General features: G+C 39.7%; 1 protein-coding gene across 5 annotated transcripts in view; it reads left to right on the top strand.

Annotated features, from left to right (window-relative positions):
- The window catches only part of WWC3 (WWC family member 3), an 86239-nt gene that overhangs the window by 17756 nt on the left and 48286 nt on the right, over positions 1 to 20197 (top strand). For all 5 annotated transcript variants that reach the window (XM_084844221.1, XM_084844218.1, XM_084844220.1 and 2 more), the window contains exons 2-4: positions 6701 to 6810; positions 10321 to 10524; positions 19092 to 19168. In XM_084844221.1, the coding sequence (XP_084700347.1) occupies positions 6701 to 6810; positions 10321 to 10524; positions 19092 to 19168 (391 nt within the window). The remainder of the gene's footprint in view (positions 1 to 6700; positions 6811 to 10320; positions 10525 to 19091; positions 19169 to 20197) is intronic.

Genomic DNA, 20197 nt, shown 5'->3' with positions numbered 1-20197 from the left:
GGCCAAAATTACATCAACTGTACCTGTAGTAACTGTGGCATCCAAGTTGCACAGATACAAGTGATTTTATCTGCAAAGTGTCACACAAATTGGTCACAACAGGCTATTGAGTGGCCGATGTTTTCTTTTCATAGGCAACAATGTAATAGGCCTTTGACCACCTAAAAAAGGTATGTTGGATGAGTCTGCTATGTAAATTGAAATTCTAACAAGAAGATAAACAAAACATAATAGCTGTAAATGTTTTTTGCAGGCAACTATGTTAAAAAAGAAAGATTGTGTTCTGTCAAGTGAAATATATTGTTTCATACAGCACATTTAAGAATTAAAAGGCTACTTTGGTCAGCTGTCAAGAGTGCATTGTAGGCACATTTAGTAAGGCAGTCTGGTAGACAACTACAAATGCTTACCAGTCCCATTTACAAATACAAATATTCAGTCTGCCTAGATATATATGTGTGTGTGTGTGTGTGTGTGTGTCAGGGCAGCTTGCATGGTAGGTTTGGTGCTGTGTAAAGGTATGATACTTAAAAATCTTTAACCATAATTAAGGGACTGAACCACAGGTGCTTCCATTCCTTGTTTAGTACTGTATGGTCCTGTTTTGTAGGGAAAGTGGAATATTGCAGTCATATATGACCTGACTCTTTGGAGGAGCTGTGTTATGGCAATAACAAAGGCATAAGCCCTAGAATGTACCCCTAGCCAGGATGTAGCTACAAAGGTGAAGGAAGTCATTACAGTGCATCCAGAACTGGAATGTGACTTCAAAACTCCCCAGCAGTAAGCTTTTCCTGTGAATGACTTTGTAAAACAACAGAAACCTTTTACCCCATGTTTCCGCCTTATGAAATTATACTTGCCAAGTTCAAAAGAGACAGATCGAAAATTTCAAAAGTGTTAGACCAACAAATGTACATTATAGGCCTAACATTTGGGTTATTTCTGTTTATCCATACCTTTATGTGGAGGGTAAATATGCTGCAACAAAAAATGTATAATATAAAAATACATGCCATTGAAAAATATTATTTCAAAGTAATGTATAACCCATTGCTTAATAACACTTATTTTTGTCTTTCACTCTTAATAAATGTTCCTCCCACAAATTTCTGCTAATGGTGTCTTAATTAAGAATTATTGCCTTACTTTGCATTATCCAGAGATAAACTTGATGAGTTGTCTCTACACATTGTCACTGTGGAGCCTTCAAACCCTTCTCAAAATAAAAGTCGTTTTTAAGTGATGCTGGAAATACATTGCTCTTTTGGATTTTTCTATAACCCTATGCAAGTGTTCACCTGCAAAATGACTAGGGCTAAAGTGGGGACGGGATGTGTGTGAGCATGCACGCTGTGTCCTCAAGCATCCCTGCACCCTGGGCTATGTCATAGATTTTCACAGCTGTTTGCTACAATAGTTGTTATGATTTTATAATCTTGGTTAAGAAGTACAACTGAATGATATCATTTGATATACAGTATGTCAGGTCTTTACTATCTTTTAGAGTAAAATCTATTCTTGGTATTGTCCATGATTCGAGTAAGTTCTTCTCATCTCTTTCTTTATTAATAATCAGGCATAATAGAGGGGCTATTTCATTTCTAAAAGTCTGATTTATTTCTTTTATTGTGGGTAATTGTTCTTTGTTAAACCATCTATTATGTTTTCTGCCTTGTTGATTTTCCCTTTATGTAAAACATTTCCATCTTTTACATTTCACTTTTGGAAATTGAGCTTATTTAATACTTCTTCCATTCTCTCCTTAGTTGGTTTATCTGATAACAGAATGACATGAATGAATATTTTAACACAAATCATGTTACGTTAGCATAAGGGACCTCTAGCACAATGCCAGTAGAGTTAGCATACATGACAAGATGCCCAAGAAGACCTGTTGCATAAGCTAATGCTATTGCCATTGTGCTTGAGGTCCCAACGTAATTTGCGCTAGCAGAATGATATCATTGGATACTGCTCAAAGTTCTTATTTTCCCATTATTTCATCTCTTGTACAGTCTTGTTCTCACTTACGATGTATCATTGCTGTTATTAATATGCTCCTTAGAAAGGCTTTGAAAGATTTCGAAACTACAAATACATTAATATGTTGAGTGATGTTTATTGTAAAAAAAGAAAGAAAAAAGTTCAGTTTCTTTTGTTAAATTATTTACAAATTCCTCATTTAATAATAGGTGCTGATCCAGTCTCCAGAGTTTCTCCATCAAATACACTTAAGGCTTAATGGTGCATAATCAGATAAAATCCTAGGCAGAATATCACATTTGTTTATGCTCTTGTCTCTTGAGAGTTGGAAGTGTTACTGGAAAAAAAACAATCTGCTCCAGACTATGTTTGATGTACCTGTGAAAAATAAATGTAAATGTAAAATAAATTTATTGGGAAATTTATGAATAATATTTTAACTGTAGCATCTTTAAGACACTTATGGTGCAATCATCTAGAAAAGCTTAGGAATAATTTCTGAATACTTTCAATTGTAGGAATTGTTCCCCCACCTCACTCTCACTTTTTACGTTTGCACACAGTAATTTTGATTCAGGAATCTCTTGGTGTGTTTGGGAATCTATATTTCATCCTTGTAAATAAGCCCACATAAGTGAAGCTTTTTTACTGACCTGCTAAGAGGTTAATAGCCTGTGTTTCCATGCTGGTCACACAAAAAAAGCGGGGGGGGGGGAGCCACTTCCTCTGTGGCCAGCATGAAAACATAAGATACTAGTCTCTTAGCAGGTTAGTTGTAAAAAATATAGCCTTCTACCAAACAGCCTGGCAGAAGAGAGACGGAGCTGTGGGATGGGCTTCCCTTCTTCCTCAGCCAACATGGAAACCAAGCAGACTGGCAAAGGAAGAAGGCAGAGATCCATCACTCCTCCACTAGCACAGTGGCTTGGTTGCATGGAATTCTTGGTCACCTATAGCTTACAAGGTGAATGGTTAAATACAGGGCTCTATATTCATTTTAGTGGATGGGCCAAATCATATTCTTAAAGTAATAAAATGAGTTAAGGTTTGATAAGGAAGTATTGCATATATCTCAATTTTCACTTTTGCTCCCGGCTTCAGAGTTTCAGAAAATTCTATATCGCTTGAGATACCCATGCACACTGCAGAGCTTTTTTTTGCCTGGAACATAATGTTGGTTTGCACAATTATGGCATGGTTAACAAACCACGGTGGCTTGTTAAGCCCTCCACGCCAGTTGGATTTCCCTAATCACTGTCCCTGGCACAGCTTGCTTTGTCATCCGAACCTGGGTGACATGGCTTGTTTGAGGGGGAAACAACCTTCAAATAAGCCATGAGCTGTTGTTGCATTATTTGAGGGTTGCTGCCCGCCCCCCCAAGCCATGCTGCCTGGGTTCAGATAACATGGCAAGCCATGCCAGCAAGGGTGATTAGGGAAATCTGGCGGCATGTGCAGTGGAGAAAATAAGCCACTGTGGCTTATTTCCTTCACTGTGATCATGCAAATTGGCTATTGACTTGGGTTTCAGGAGGAGGGTGCAATGCAAGGAAAGTTAGTCATGTAAATCTCTAGCTTTTACTTTAATCAGTGATATTTATGAGTTATGGATCCATAGATATCTGTGGCTTATAGGTGTGCTTAGTTTTTCTCTGTATTGCTCTCTCATCCATATAATTCCTTCTCTTTCTTTCATATCCACTGTGTCTGTGTGGTATTTTTCATATCTGAAGTTAAAGCACAATGCAGAAAATGTGCCAATTCAGTGTAATGACAGAGGATTTGTCTTTGCTGGCTTATTGCCTGAGGAAAAGGTTTTGTGAAACCAAAAGGGGTGTGAACAGTGTACTGCTTGCTGTTCTCCAAAGTGCTTGCAGAATGGTGACTGTAATGGAAGGTTTTGAATGAAGCCAGATGCCTCTTGCACAGTAAAGCTATGCTATGGAATTAAGCTTACAGTTAGTTAGACTGGGGTTTTATTTCATTTATTTCTTCATACAGCATTTTATATCCTGCTTACCACCACTAGATAGTCATTCAAAGTGGATAACAAATATAAAAACAAACATAGTAATTCCATCATTAACACAATTGCCAAGAATAACCCATGCTAAAAGCATCATTAAGAAAAGAGGGGCCCAGAGAGCCAAACTGCAACAGCATCAAAGCCTGTTTAAAAAGAAACATGTTAAAATGCTGGTGGAAGCATTTAAGAGAGAGGAAGATGAACTAACCTCTGGGACAGGGAGTTCCATGTATGGGGTAGTGATGGCAGAGAGGGATTCTCTACCACAGAGAATCCCTCTTGCCAGTTGCCATCAACCATACTTCAGAAGGCAATAATATGTGGCAGAGGGTCAGAGCAATTGATCTAAATGATCTCCAACTTCACATGGGAGGAGACGGCCCTTCCAGTAGATTGGTCCTCAAGCTGTTTAGAGCTTTAAGGTAATAATAACCAGTACCTTGGATTGCATTTGGAAATGAACTGACAGCCAGTATGGCTGATAAAAGTAGGTTGTTTTCTGACGTGCATAGCAGCAATATAAATGTAAATTGAGTTAGTGTTCCTGTTCAGTTATAATATGCTTCTTTATAGGTATATATTGTCTAGGATGTATGGATACTAGACAGTGACAGTTTCTACATGTCAGTTGGCATCAGGGTTCAGGGGGCTAATCTTTTCCCCCAGGCACAATTGGGAGTGTCTGCGAGCTGCAGTGTCCATTGATGATGCAAGATATGGGCATTGGGAGGTCATGAGTCAATCATATGATTGGCAGCCAGATAAATCATATGATTGGCAGCCAGATAATCAGATTAGTCAGATAGAGAGAGCCAGTGTAGTGTAGTGGTGAGAGTGACGGACTGGGAGCCGGGAGATCCGGGTTCTAGTCCCCACTTGGCCATGGAAGCTCACTGGGTGACTTTGGGCCAGTCACAGACTCTCAGCCCAACCTACCTCACAGGGTTGTTGTTGTGAGGATACAACGGTGAGGAGGAGGATAATGTAAGCCGCCTTGAGTTCCTTGCGAGAGGGAGAAAGGCGGGGTATAAATGCAATAAATAAATAAATAAATAACACAGAGCTGATTGGCCAGGGAGGAGAGAGGGAGCTGAGAGGGATTGTCCATTTCAAAAAGCCAGATGCTGGAAATGGGGAGGGGGAGAGGAGCAGATGAAAGAATGAGAAAAGTTGTATCAAGACAGAAAGGAGACAGAGACAAAAAAACAGCAGGCAAATGATCCTGGAGAAATGCAGGAGACCAAGAGGAGGGCAAAGTAAACAGTGAAGGACAGGGAAAGGAGTCAATCCAAGACCAGGAAGGAGCGAAAGACACAGCACAGCAGCCAGTGTGCTGGCTGGAGAAGGAAAAGAGTATGGATGTGTGGGAGCCAGGAGTCAAATCAGGTCAGATAGTAAAATATGGAACATGGAGTAAAGGTGAAGTGAGTGGGGTACGAAGTAATATAGGAGAGGGAATAAGCATCTAGTCCATGATGGAGACCTAGCAAGGCTGTAAGAGAGACATATTGGGGTCCTTCTGAAATCTTGTGGTTAGAAGCCTGAGCCAAACAAGACACAGAGAGCCCAGCAGGACTTGTACCTGAAGGATACTATTTCCCTGCTCTGGGCTGGGGGCCAGGAGTATTTCTTGTGGCTGTGGGTAGCAATGGATTGCAGGCACTCCCAAGATAGTGGAAAAACAAGATTGGGAATCTTCCAAAAAACAAACAAAAAACCAAACCCCTATCTGCCCAAAGGTAAAGAACTGTAAAAGACTGTATTCCTTTCCTTCTTGCCTTGAAAAGGAGGGCTGGAACCATCATGTAGCATAACAGAGCCACTTGTATCATAACAAATAAACCACTGGTGTGCAGCAGTACTCCTGACTTTGTGGGCTAAGGATGGTGGAAGGGGTGCGTTATGATGTGCTTCTCCTTCCCAAGCCTATGACAATATATATGAGTCAAGCTATGAAAACATGCAATCATAGAGCTTCACTATTTTTACTAAAAAAAGTACAAAGTCTCTAGAGAATAATTCTGTCTAGTTTCAGCTTCTGGAGTAAATGTGATAACTTTAATCTTGCAAGCATTTTCTGCAAAAGATGTGTGCTGTTAAAATACTTGAACAATGCTGATAATCACATCTATCCATGTCTGTTGTCATAAACATATTGCTAAGTATCAGCTGCTTAGCAATATCTTTAGGAAGCTGATATTTGTTGTAGCTTTTGATGGTGTGAATTTGGAATATTTTCATGACTATATTAATCTTTTAAAAATCCGTAATGTAAATAGATGGCTCTTTCTTCTAGACGTTTGTGGGAAACAAATCAAAATTATTGTATGCTGACATTTCTAGAAAATACGTACTTGGCTCAGCTTGTAATAGTGGTGAATTTCAGCTCAGCCCTTTTGGTTTAAGAAAAACTGGCAGGACTACATGCCATAATTAAATTGTTATGCTTAGAATGTAAAAAGAAAATCTTGTCTCTCTCGTTCTGCAAGGTATTTTTCAATATATACCTCTTGAAGTTGTGTGCACTTTATCCAATCATCTGTAGCTTTGATGTTCAACAGATAGGCAAGTCGTAGTGGTTTTTTAAATTACTCATAACTTATCTAATTGGTTGTATAGGCAATAGTAGTGGTCGCTTAGTTGAATGATGCACTTTTGAACCCATTTTCATTTTTATGATATTTGTAGGATTACGAAGCCATTAACTTTTGCTGACTGTGTTGGCGATGAACTGCCTTTAGGATGGGAAACTGTTTACGACCAACAGATTGGTGTTTATTACATGGACCATATCAATCGTGAGTAATAGGGGTTTTTTTTAATGCCGTTATAAGCCTAGGCGTTTAATCATGAACACACTTGTGCCTAAGTTAATTCTGCTGTAATCATAAATATGTATTTAGCAACATAGTGTTGGGTGAAGGAAAAAAGTAAAATTTAAAAGTTGTCCCTTTGGTGGACACATTTCCTGTAACATGGAAAATGTGTATGGCGTATTTGTTGTGACTTGATGTAAAGATTCCAGTTCCAGATATATAATACAGCTTCGTATCCAGGAGGTGGGACAACAGAATAAAACTGGCAACCTTGATAAGTGGAAGTGTGTGAATATCGTAGTGGGGCTAAATAGAAATTATTTTTCTTAAGTGTTTGAACTGAAATTGCTTTTTCAAAAAATTAGAAGTCATTCTAGTGGTACTGGGCTGATATATATTGTTTTTGCACCACTTAGGAACCAGAGTGGTTATCTTGGGGTCATATTGGATGGCAAGAGAGTAGGAGATCTGAGGATGGCAGAGTAAAAATGGTTGAACGCAAATACCAGAATTGAGAGAGTGGCTAATTCTGAAGATCTTTTTTGTTGTTGTTGTTGTTGTTGTTGCAGTCATTGGAATTGTTCAGCTGTTTTTCTCTTAAAAATAACAACATACAAGCCATTGAAACTCACCATGTTCTAATTATATCATTAAAAGAGATAAAAGAGGTCAAAATGATAGAAGAGATGTCTCCAAATCCAAAGGAATGTTTTTGAAAGGGAGAAATGAGAGGGCATTTGATACTCTGAAGCCTAAAGCAGAAACTATAGTTTCTAACCTTTACAGTATAATGCCCAGCCAGTCAGTAGTCCAGGAAGTTCATTCTTTGAGTCCCAGGAGACTAAAATCAGCCCATTGCCCAGCCTCTGGGTCCCTAGCAGCTGCTGCTGATATGACAGAACTGGACTGGGAGAGTAAGAGGAAAAGGACGAGGAGGTCAGATGCCTTCCTCTGTTACTAAACTACCTCTGTTTCAATTTGAAACCTCTGTAAACCAAGCTGAACAACAAGTGCAGTGGAGCTGAGGAAGTTAACTGAGCTAGTAAAGGGAAAGGAGTAAGAGGTTGCAGTGGTCCTTTTCAGCACGATGCCATTTGCCAGGATCAGTCTTTGTAGATCCCAGTGGGTACTGAGTGCCAGCCAGGATCTGAATGGCACCAACTTCAAGAAACATACTATTGAATTTTATCTGCACATATTTTAATCTGACCCTATTTAGGTTTTTGCAAACCAGCTCCACTTCTATTTGACAGACTGTTTCTGGCTGGGATGTTGCAAAATTAAAACCTTTTAGTCTGTCTAAAAGAGCCTGTTGAACACTTGCATTTACTGTTTTGAGAGAGAAAGAGAGAGAGGGTGTGTGGAATCACTACTGATTTCAGAGTGGGGAGTTCAGAGAAGTGCCAATTGAAGCATGCACTACCTGACTCCTGGGGCCTCCCTTCTTTTTCTACACATTTAAATCTGGTATAAGGCCGATTTTAGTACAGAGACTGCCTTGTTCATCTGGATGGATGACCTATGTCAGGAGGACAGGGCAGTGAGACTCAGCTAATTCTTCAGGACTTCAGAGCAGCTTTTGATACCATTGACCATTGTATCCTTCTGTATAGGTTCTCTGGACTGGGAGTGGGGGCATGGTGATGCAGTGGTTATGCTGCTATGTAGAGCTCAAATCCAAGAAGGTGGTGCTTGAGGACCATTACCTGGTCCCATGGCATGTATGATAAGGAGTCTGCAGGATTCTGTCTTGTCCCCTGTGTTCCTTAACATTTACATGAAAGTATTGGAAGAGGTCACTCAGGGATTTGGAGCAAAGTGCCTTTGGTATGCTGATGATACCCTACTCTAACTCTCTTGTTCATCAGATCCAGGTGAGGCAGCAGAACTGCCTGGAATCAGTAATGTGATGTATGAGGTCCAGTAAACTGAAACTTATTCCTGATAAGATGGAGTTTCTCTGGGTAGAGGGTTGTCTCTTCAGAGATATTGTGTTCAACCTGTTCTTGATGTGGTTAGGATCAAGTTTTTAGTCTGAGGCTACTCTTGGGTTTAGCTTTGTCATTGGAGGACCAGGTCACCTCTGTGGGAAGGTGTGCCTTTCATCACTTTAGGCTGGTATGCAGGCTGCTGCCTCTCCTGGACAGAGGAAGCCTGGTCACAATTATCCATGTTCTGGTAACATTTAGGATTGACTACTATAATGGGTTGTACATGAGGATGCCTTTGAAGACTGTTTGGAAACTTCAGTTAGTTCAGAATACAACTGCCAGGCTGTTGACTGGGACCATTTGATGGGAACATATCTTGCTAGTATTGAAAGAACTTAACTGGCTTCTGACCTGTTTAATGAGCACAATTCAAAGTGCTGCTGGTTAAAGGTAAGTTGGACCCAAGTGATGGTGTCCCATTTGTGCCATTTGCCTTGATGTGTTCTATTACTTGAAGCATTTATAACTCCAGCCTGGTATCAGAGCTGGGCTGAAAGAAAAGTGCCTTCAGCAAAAGAGGTTGGTGTGTGTGTGAAGAGGATTCCACCCTTAAAGGTGGCCTAGAAATAATTTTAGATAGATAGATAGATGAAGCTGATGGAGGGATTAGTTGCCTTCTTCTGTGCTTGCCTTCTGTTCATATTATACTTCAGTAGCGCTCTCCTCTTTCTTTATACATGAATGGGGAATACACAGCATACCAGTGTTCCATCTATTTGCATATACCAACTTTGGAACAAGGACTGGACCTATGCCAGCGGATGTGATTGGCCGGCACTCCCTTCTGTTTGCCAGTTGTATATTTGGAGAACCATATTCCTCTTTCAGAACGCAAGTGAAACGTCAGTGTTTGTAGGCTGCCATGTAAAGTGTGATGTAGTTTTCAGCCGTGAAGGCCACTGGATGGTTTTGAGCAAGTCAGTGGCGGTCTTTGGTCATTAACACTATACCCTAGTTTAGTGCTACGTGAACAAGCCTTGGGCTCATGTACTTGTTGCATCTAAACCTGGAACAACTGTTGTTAATTTTAACTGTGACTTGTCAGAACAATGAGCTTCAAACTATGGTTCATGATCCTGGCTTGTTCAGATTAAACATAGTTAACTGGAGTTCCCAGTTTGGATGAAATGACAATTCTAAGTTAGTTGAAATGTAAGCAGGTATTCCAATCTCCCCATGGCTATGCTAGAGAAGACAGAAAAGGAGGGAGCAGGGTAGTACATGTAATGCTAAAGTATGACTTAGTGCTATGTTCAAATGAGACCATTGTCTTTCAGTCTAACCCACTATGTAGGTTTGTTGAAAAGCAGACAGTTATGCTGCACTGATGTTCTTGGGGGAATGATGGGATACCCATGTTTGTTTAAATTAAAAGCTAGAATAGTTATGGGGGTTTCCATTTTTTTTTAGCTAAGAAATTGATGTGCTTAGTGTGTGACATGTCTATTTTATAAGTCTGTGTATATTATCACAACATATTTGAACACTTCTTTCTCATCAGAACTCACACAAATTGAGGACCCAAGAGAGCAGTGGAGAAGAGAGCAGGAGCGCATGTTAAAGGAATATTTAATTGTTGCCCAGGAAGCACTTAATGCCAAAAAGGAAATTTACCAAATTAAGCAGCAACGTTTTGAGCTAGCACAAGAAGAATTCCAGCAGCTACATAAAATGTGTGAGGATGACAGCCGCTCTTACGCCAGCTGTAAGTTTACCTTTCCTCTCCAAATAGTCACATGAAGATTTTGGGTTTTCATGTGTGCATCCTTAACTGGACAAAGAACTGCATCTGTAAATGGTTTCTGTAACACAGCAGTTTCCTTCTGTGATGCAACAACTAGGACTGTGAGGCCCTAAAAAAAAGAAAAAAAAGCTAAAACATCACTAGTTAGCTGTTCGTTAAGTTGAGTGGGGATTCTGGATTCATTCCTCTCTTTCCCACAAAACAGCTTATGGGATTTTCATTTTTTTTAAAGGGTTCTGTGCATGGTGTTGGATTGGAGCCTGAGACTTTGCTTTTGTTTCTTTGATATCAAGGAATGTAAAATGATTTAAAGCACTATAACTCTTTGAGCTTTTCTACATGAGGCATTTATTCTGCACTTGTTATTCCTTACTCATGGTTGTTTACAGGTCCTTTAGACAATTTCATGACCCTCCAGTTTCTCTTCTGTTTTTTAAGAGCACTTGTGTGTGTGTTTTTTAAGAGCAGGGAAAATTGAGTATTATTTGAAAAAGCTAAAGAAAAGGTATTTTGTGTAATTAGGTTATTCCGTTATAGCACAGCGCCACCTAAAGGTATGTAGCAGCAAAGCAGGAAAGGAAAAACTTTGTGTAGTGCTCAGATCTCAATTCTGCAAGTGTAACTGAAAGTAGATACACTTGGAGGGAGTTGCAGTGGAAGAGGAGACAAAGGCAAAGCGGTGAGGGGGCTGGAGTAAGCCCAGAGACTTTCCATTCTGAGTCGCCGTGTGCTCACCATGTGCTCCTGAGAGCTCCAATTGAATTGAGGGTGTGTGGCCTGATTACACTCAGCAGCTGTGTGGGTGCGGAGTTTCAGTCTGTTTCTTGTCTCCTAGCTGAGCAGAGCAGAGGAAACTGCACTAGCTGGTCTAGGGGCTATACAAGGAAGCAAGCTCCCAGAGAGCGAGTGATCAGAGCGAGTGAACAGGGAGAGCAAACAGGAGTTTGGCAGGGGAATTGCAGTGGAAAAGGAGACAAAGGCAAAGCAGTGAGGGGGCTGGAGTAAGCCCAGGGAATTTTTATTCTGAGTCGCTGTGTGCTCACTATGTGCTCCTGAGAGCTCCAATTTATTCATTTATTTATTATGTTTCTATACTGCTCAATAGCCAAAGCTCTCTGGGTGGTTTACAAAGATTAAAAACATTTAAAATACAGTATATAGACTTTAAAAGCCAATTCCATAAAAAAACATGAACAGACAATATACACAAGAACATATATCTAAAACAACTTCAAACAAGCAATCTCAAAACAAACAACCATAACCATAAGCCATTCCAGGATCAATTAAAACTTATCATATACTGTCAAATGCTTGGGAGAAGTGAAAGGTCTTAACCTGGCACTGAAAAGATAACAATGTTGGCACCAGGTGGGCTTCGTTGGGGAGATCATTCCATAATTTGGAGGCCACCACCGAGAAGGCCCTCTCCCTTGTCGCCGTCTTCTGAGCTTCCCTCAAATTGAATTGAGGGGGCGTGGCCTGATTACTCTCAGCAGCTGTGTAGGTGGGGAGGTTCAGTCTGTTTCCTGTCCCCCAGCTGGGCAGAGGAAGCTGCTGCAGCTGGTCTAGGGGCTACACAAGGAAGCAGGCTCCCAGAGAGCGAGTGATCAGAGTGAGCGAACAGGAAGAGTAAACAGGAGCTTGACAGGGGAGGTCAAGGGGGAGGTCCCTAATTTAATTTTTTTTTTCTTGTAACACACACTTCCACACCAGTGGGACTCTGTTGTTAACCTCCAGCACAAAGCACAGGCTATACCAGTACAATCAGAAAGCTAGAAACATAAAGGGAATAGAGACTGTGGAAGGACAAGACTCTCCAGTGGTGGTGACCTGCAAGATGTGTACAATGTAAGAAAGTGGAGGAAGGTACTAGAGGATCGGCTAGCCTTGACTTCATCCTAACCAACAGAGATGAATTGGTGGATAAAGTAGCAGTTACCGGAACTCTGGGAGAAAGTGACCATGTTATACTTGAGTTCTTGGTTCTAAAGGAAGCAAAAGCCAAGTGTAGCCAAATGCGTATCCTGGATTTTAGGAAATCCAATTTTAATAAACTTAGAACAATGATAAAGTAACATCCCATGGCAGGTGACTCTAATGAGAAAAGGAGTCCAAGATGGGTGGGAGTTTTTAAAAAAGGAAATTCTCAAGGCACAATTGCAAACAGATCCAACAAGAAAAAAAAGGTGGAAGACAACAGGAGAAGCCAGTGTGGCTTCACATAAAGCTTAGAGATGACCTGAAAACAAAAAAGCACACATATAGGAAGTGGAAGGAAGGCCAAGCTACAAAGGAAGAGTACAGGCAGGTAGCACAGAATTGAAGGGATGGCATCAGGAAGCCTAAAGCTGAGAACGTGCTAAGGTTAGCAAGGGATGCTAAAGTTCAGAATACAACTATCAGGTGGATCCACAGTTGGCTACAGAATCAGACTCAAAGAGTGCTTCTCAATGGGATCTTCTCAAACTGGGGAGAGGTAACAAGCGGGGTACCTCAGGGCTCAGTCCTGGGCCCAGTGCTTTTCAACATTTGTATTAATGACTTGGAGGAGGAAGTGCAGGGAATGCTTATCAAAGTTGTAGATGACACAAAATTGGGTGGGATAGCTAATACCCTGGAAGACAGAAACAAAATTCAAATGATCTTGATAGGCTGGAGTGCTGGGCAGAGAACAATGGAATGAAATTTAATAGGGATAAATGCCAAGTTCTGCACCTAGGAAAAAGAAACCAAATGTACAGTTACAAGATGGGGGATACTTGGCTCAACAATACTGCAAGTGAGAAGGATCTTAGAATTGTTGTAGATCACAAGCTGCATATGAGCCAACAATGTGATGTGGCTGCAAAAAAGGCCAAAGGCTATTTTGGGCTGCATTAATAGAAGTATAGTTTCCAAATCCCATTAAGTACTAGATCCCTTCTACTCAGCACTGCTTAGGCCTCATCTTGAATACTGTGTCCAGTTCTGGGCGCCACACTTTAAGAAGGATGCGGACAAACTGGAGAGGGTTCCGCGGAGGGCAACAAAGATGATCAGGGGACTGGAAACAAAGCCCTATGAGGAGAGACTGAAAGAACTGGGCATGTTTAGCCTTGAGAAGACTGAGGGGTGATATGATAGCGCTCTTCAAGTACTTGAAAGGTTGTCACAGAGAGGAAGACCAGGATCTCTTCTCGATCATCCCAGAGAGCAGGACACGGAATAATGGGCTCAAGTTACAGGAAGCCAGATTCCGGCTGAACATCAGGAAGAACTTCCTGACTGTTAGAGCAGTAAGACAATGGAACCAATTACCTAAGGAGGTAGTGGGCTCTCCCACACAGGAGGCATTCAAGATGAAGCTGGACAGCCATCTGTCAGGGATGCTTTGTCTTGGATTCCTGCATTGAACAGGGGGTTGGACTCGATGGTCTTATAGGCCCCTTCCAACCTTACTATGCTGTGATTCTATGCTTCTATGGATTAACAGCCTTGTGTAGAAAAGCTATTTCTTTAGGCGCTTTGCATCATATGAACAGTAATGATTTAGCTTGTGATGGTTGTCTAAAGTAGATTCTGAAATCTGTAATGCTGAGCTTAGACCTTGAGTAAATATATTTTCATTAAAAGGCAGTTTTATTTTAATGATTCTGCACTTCTAAAAACTTAGCTTTTTGTCTTTAACTGTAATCAAATAGTAACATCTTTGTCTGCCTGGAAGAGCTTGCAAAATGAAAGACCAAACTAGATGTTATGCATAGATATGTGTAACATTCCTCAATATATTTTTGTTTAATGAAAATCTGTTTCAAGTGAGTGCTATTAGGAGCATTTACTTTATTGGTTCTGTTTGTAAAGGTTTTCTTGCTGTATTTTAGTAAGCCACCTTGGCCAAGCCTATTTTTAACTTTGCATGCATCTCGAAGGAACAACTGTTTCTGAGCTTTTTAACACACCATTTCACATACAGGAGAATTTGAGAAAAATGATAACATAATGCCATTGCTTAACTCTGTGGAATTCAGAACATGATGATGCTGTTTATATAAGAAATGGGCTGGATCCAGAGCAAGTTAGTCGCATGTAAGTTAGTTCCCATTGAAATAATATGAAAAGTTTGTAATTACGAACTTAAGTCCCAATGGTTCACTGGGACCTAAGATCCACGAATTTGCTTTGGACCCAACCTAGTGATGATGTTGCATCATACAATTTTGTGCCTAGAATGTAACTCTTGGTTATTTATTATTCAGGGAATATTTGTATATGCACAAGGAATTGCACATCTGCTGTGGGGCTTCCTTATTTGGCTTAACCGCTGCACTCCTAACATGGCATTACAATCTTACTTGTAATAGGTATTTTAAAAAGCAGATAGTGTTGCATTGCAGGATTACTGTTCTTAAACAAAAAAGAAACACACCTGAAATGTGTATGTTTTGATGTTGCTTGTGTCCATGGTTTCTGGCCATAGAGTATCTAATAACAAGGTTAAAACTATAGGTTAAAACTTCATCTCTGTGTGCTAGCAAATAACATTTTACCCAGAATATGAAAAGTCAAGAATTCAAGCCACAAGACTAGGGCTGGGATCCAGAGAATCCACCTACATTTGTCAGTGTAGTGCAGTGCAGTGCAGTGCAGAATATGAGCAGGTTCTGTCTGGGTGAAAACAAAAAGAGAAAAACCTGCACATGTAAAGTAGTTTACTGATTGGCATCATTCCAGAATAGAGTTTCCATTAGAAAAGCCTAAATGAGCATTTTTAACTCAAAACTTTTGAGAGATGTGTGACCCTTAATATACAGGATTTTTAAAACTTCTGTACTAACAGTTTAATAGCATTTCTATTACCACGTACTATTATGTGTTTTCCTCATGTACTTAGGATTTTTCAGGGTCGCTATTGTAACTTTTCTGTGAAAATTAAATCCCTTCTCTTATGAGATGTAGATGGCACCAAACATGTCAGAAATAGAATCAGGAAAAACAGTCTAGTTATAATTGATGCTTTACTATATGAGTCATTCTGTTTTTATAAAATATTTTTCCATAGTTTCCAAAACTGCCTGTAGTTCCCAAGACTTTTTTTAGCTATTGCAGGTTGTCTTGAACAAGGACACTTCTTTATTTATTTGGCATACATATTCAGAGAACCAAGGGCTGTCTTTCCTTAATTTGATTGGACTGTTGCTAACTCTTCTTGAGCCTAGAAAAATACCTTATGTATGCCAGCAGAAGGTTTGAATAGAAGGAACGTCCCTGCTTTTGCTTAAAGTATATCTGCTTCAAAACTGTACATGCTAATTTACTTTTAACCCTTCTAGAAATGCCAGTATAGAAGGTGATTTTTCCTTCATGATTGAATTTTAAAATCTGTGTTTAATGAACTGTGCAAAAGTAAATCCTGGTGAGCTCAACAGGGCTTACTCTGAATTAAGTGAGCATAGGATTGCAGCCTTAGATTTATTTCTAAAGAGCAAGTTCTACTATTTTCATTGCAATACTGTAGGTGTGGAAAGTTTGCAGGTTATATGTTGCTGCTTTGCGAAATCAGATGTCTTTAAAGTACATTAAATATTCTCCCATTTCATATAAACTACATGGGTGCTCTGTCAGGTGGGACACAGTCTTTGCTGTTCTTATTCATATGTCAGAGGGAAGATATCCTTGAACCAGTCCTACTCTTGCAAATTAAATTTGTTGTTTGTGCTATGAGAATAGACTCACACACCTAGCTCAGAGTTTGATTTTCCAGGAACAGAAGTATTACAGCTCATCCAATAATTAGAGTATAGGAGTGATCACAGTGTGTGCAATCCAGAGTATATTTATATGTGCTGTTATGACTGTGATATAAGCACTTATAGTGACCTTATCACATTTAGTTTAATGGAATGAGTAATCATGCTTACCTTTCTCTTGATTGAATGCCTTGCCAAAGAAGATTTCTCAGCTTCCTCACAAAGTGCAGAAATTATTAATTCAATTTGAGAAGACTTAGTTTACATGAGTCCAGTTTAGTGTCAATTCAAGGGTAGTTCACATAGCTATTTACAAGTGGATGTCACTACACAGTGAATTCTCCACTTAATTTTCATGTGGTAAAACTGCCATGTGAGAATGCGTACACATGATAACATTGCAAGTTCTGTGTCCAGTAAATGGCTAGAAAAATCGTATGTTCTATCTATTACTGAACCACTCATCTGAAAAGCTGGGTACTGTACTCTGTGAACCCTTCAAGAGAACTTACAGGATGCATTAAAAGACAATGTGTGCAATAGTACTCCTTATGAAACCCTGTGGTGATGGGAGCAGAATAGTCTGATTCCAGTATGCCTGCAATGGAGCTTGTGGCTTGGTGATGTAACTTCTGTACTGACACAACACTTTTGGGGAGTGCTTCTTGTGACTCTTCACTACTCATAGGATAAAATCGTCCTGTGATGACTTTTGCCCCCTGACTTCATGCCAGAGGTGCTGTTGTGCAGGTGGAAGGAATATCTATATGTACAGATGATCCTCAGTTTTACCAATTTTCCTTGCTTGCAGCAGCTTCTCCTACCACATGTAATATAATTTGTCCCCTTACCTTTTGGAGACCACCGGATTGCTTCAGTGGGAAAGGGGATGAGGGAAAGCTGCATTCTATGAGTGGAACTCCAGTCACAATAGATAGGATCCAAGATTGGGGGCGGGGGATCACTGTTATCATGTTTATTTTCAGCTAGTATAAAATAATTTTTATTCAATGAATTACTTACAGTTAATTGTAAGTAATAATTAGAACTAAACTGCATGTTTGCTGGTACCTGCTCTTAGTGCACAACTATTATCTGCTCCATATAAAGTACAAATACAAAAACTAGTACAAAAAGATGAATTTGATGCAAATAGAATATAATTTAGTATAATAGAGAATAGTGCCCCAGAACAATATTAAATTACACTGAAAAATCTATATACATAACGATGCACAAGACATATTTCATTATGTTTAAACAGTAGTACTTGAGGAAGAATAATGAGGTCCTCCAAATATGGACTGTAGATGCTGCTGCATTGTGGTGAATTTGTAGAGGGTTGATGGATTCTACCCAAAGAGTGCACATCACTGTCTCCTCATCAACCTGGAAAGAAGTGATAAGTGGAGTGCTTCAGGGATCTGTCCTCAGTCCAGTGTTGTTCAAGTTATAAATGACTTGGGCAAAGGAATAGAGGAGATGTTAATCAGATTTACAGATGACACCAAAGTGGGAGGAGTAACCAATATCTTAGGAGACAGAAACAGGATTCACGATGATCTTGTCAGGATGGATAACTGGGCCAAAATTAACAAAAAGAATTTCAACAGAGGTAAATGTCAAGTTACGCCTTTATGTAGGAAAATCAGATGCACAAACCTAGCAGGGGTGGACAGAAAGTAGATCCCCAGTTGTTTTGGATTTCAACTCCTAGCATTCCTGACATATGAACATTGCTTCTGGGAGTTAAAGTCCAAAGCAACTTTAGCTGGTAGCTGGAGAGCTACCACCCCTGAAATACAGGATGGGTGACACAGCTGATGGGTGGTAGAGAAAGGTAGTGTATTAAATTAAATTAAGCTCTATGATTATAAGAATTAAATGGGGATATTACCATATATTCATAATATGTGTGTGTGTTCAGTGTTACAGTTGACAGTCATTAGCGACTGGAATGTGTGTATTTCTTCAGTGTCATAGTTGGCAGTCATCAGCTATTCAGATGCAACAATCATTACTGCAAATGTTTGTCTCTTATTGTCATAGTTGGCAGTACTTTACTTCTTGGATTTAATAACTCATATGACCAATATTGTTTGCAGTTTTGTTGTGTATGTACATATTGGAGTGTACACACTGTACATATTGTGCTGAAGACTGTTATTTTTGGACTCAATGGTCTTGTAGGCCCCTTCCAACCCTACTATTCTATGATTTTTTATTACTTATTATTAAATTCATCTTCCTGAACAGTGGGGATGAGGCACGATAATCGGACTGAGGTACCTTGCGAGGATGGAACTCAGCTCACTTAGGGCACTTCTACTCAATTCTGGTTGATTCTCCCCTTCTGTTTCAGCTCTTGTGTCTCATCCCCATGCTCTTCAAGATCTTTTATTTTTATAATGAAAATGTGTCCTTTAGGTTAATTAAGTACTGTTCATAAGAAATCTGTTTACTCTGAATTGTTTTTGCTTAACTCAAAGTAACTATAGTTTGGATTTCCCCCATTCCATGTCTAAATTGTAGTATATTGTTTTGCAAACTCCTGGTTGTAGGACAGACTCTTGGGTGTACGATGTTGTAGGAGAGAAACAGTGTGTCTTGTTTAACAGAATGCATTGCAGTTATTTGATCTGATACTTTGGGATAGACAGCTTGATTCTGTGCTGCCACCTTAGTGGCAGCAGAATAAGAGGTTCCTGTGGAACTGTGAAGCATAAGTTCTATTCAGTGCATGTTATGAACTACTCCTAGGATTTATTTTGAGCATTAAGACATTTTCCATTTGTTCAGCATTCTCTGGCTTTTCAACCAATACCAAATACGATCCGTGTCAGATTAAAGCAGAAATAGCAAGTCGACGCGACAGAGTGAGTAATCCTTTTCTAATACTTCATGTTGAAAATGAATTATTTTAATTCCTATTTATATAGTATTAGTAGTAGTACAATGAATTAGGGATATTGAATGATAAATATAGGCAAACATTGGCACATTGGGCAGAATCCAACAAGGCACTTTTTCCCGTTGCTTCCCTTCCTCAAATGGTGGGTTCCCCTGATTCTGTTGTGCAAGCAGGACCCACCACTTATGCAAGGGAAATTTAGTGCTTCCTAGGGGAAGCCCTGACATGAGCAGAAACACTCATTTTGGAAGTAGGCAGGTTGGTGGAGCTCCCTTATGCGAACTGACCTGCCTCTTCTGGAAATGAGCATTTATGCTCGTTTCAGGTTGCCCCAGAAATGCTAAATCTCCATTGCAGAAGTAGTGAGGTCTCCTTGCATAACCGAACTGGGGCACAAAAGAATTGTCCGGGGCACAAGTCCCTTGTTGCATTCTGCACATTGGTTTGTTTAAAAAAATTATATTGTGTAAATATGTACATTTATTTTTCTTTTAGCTTTGTCCACTCATTTGGGATTTTTTTTTTTTGTATCTTACAGACACATTAAGGATAACAAATAAAAATAAGAGAAAAAAATTGCTTGAATGTAGGAAGCTCCCTTATATCAAGTTAGACCAGTGTATTCTCTTCACTGATGGGCATAACTTTTCCAAGATTTTGGACAGGAGTATTTTCCAGGCCTACCTGGAGATGCCAGCAATTGAACCTAAGTTCTTTGTATTTAAAGCATTTGCCCTAGCATTGAGCTACAGCCCCTTCCCAAAGGCTTCTTAGCTATCTACTCTTGCTTTTATAGATGCTGTTAATATGAAGCTGGTTGCATAGGGCAAGGGAAGGCAAAATATATTAAACCTAGTACAGGAGCAGAGTTTACTGTGAGAGATGTGCCAAGGATGTACCAAAGATTATTTCAATTAAATTGTGAAGTTCAGATTAATGTGAGCACACTAGTGTTCTTGTGGGAAAAGACAGTGTTTTTTTTATCTTTCTATGC

Source organism: Heloderma suspectum, chromosome 3, assembly GCF_057233095.1.
Source record: "Heloderma suspectum isolate Gila_16-S chromosome 3, 16-S_ref, whole genome shotgun sequence".
Lineage (NCBI taxonomy): Eukaryota > Metazoa > Chordata > Lepidosauria > Squamata > Helodermatidae > Heloderma > Heloderma suspectum.
This window is presented reverse-complemented; position numbering and strand designations above follow the sequence as displayed.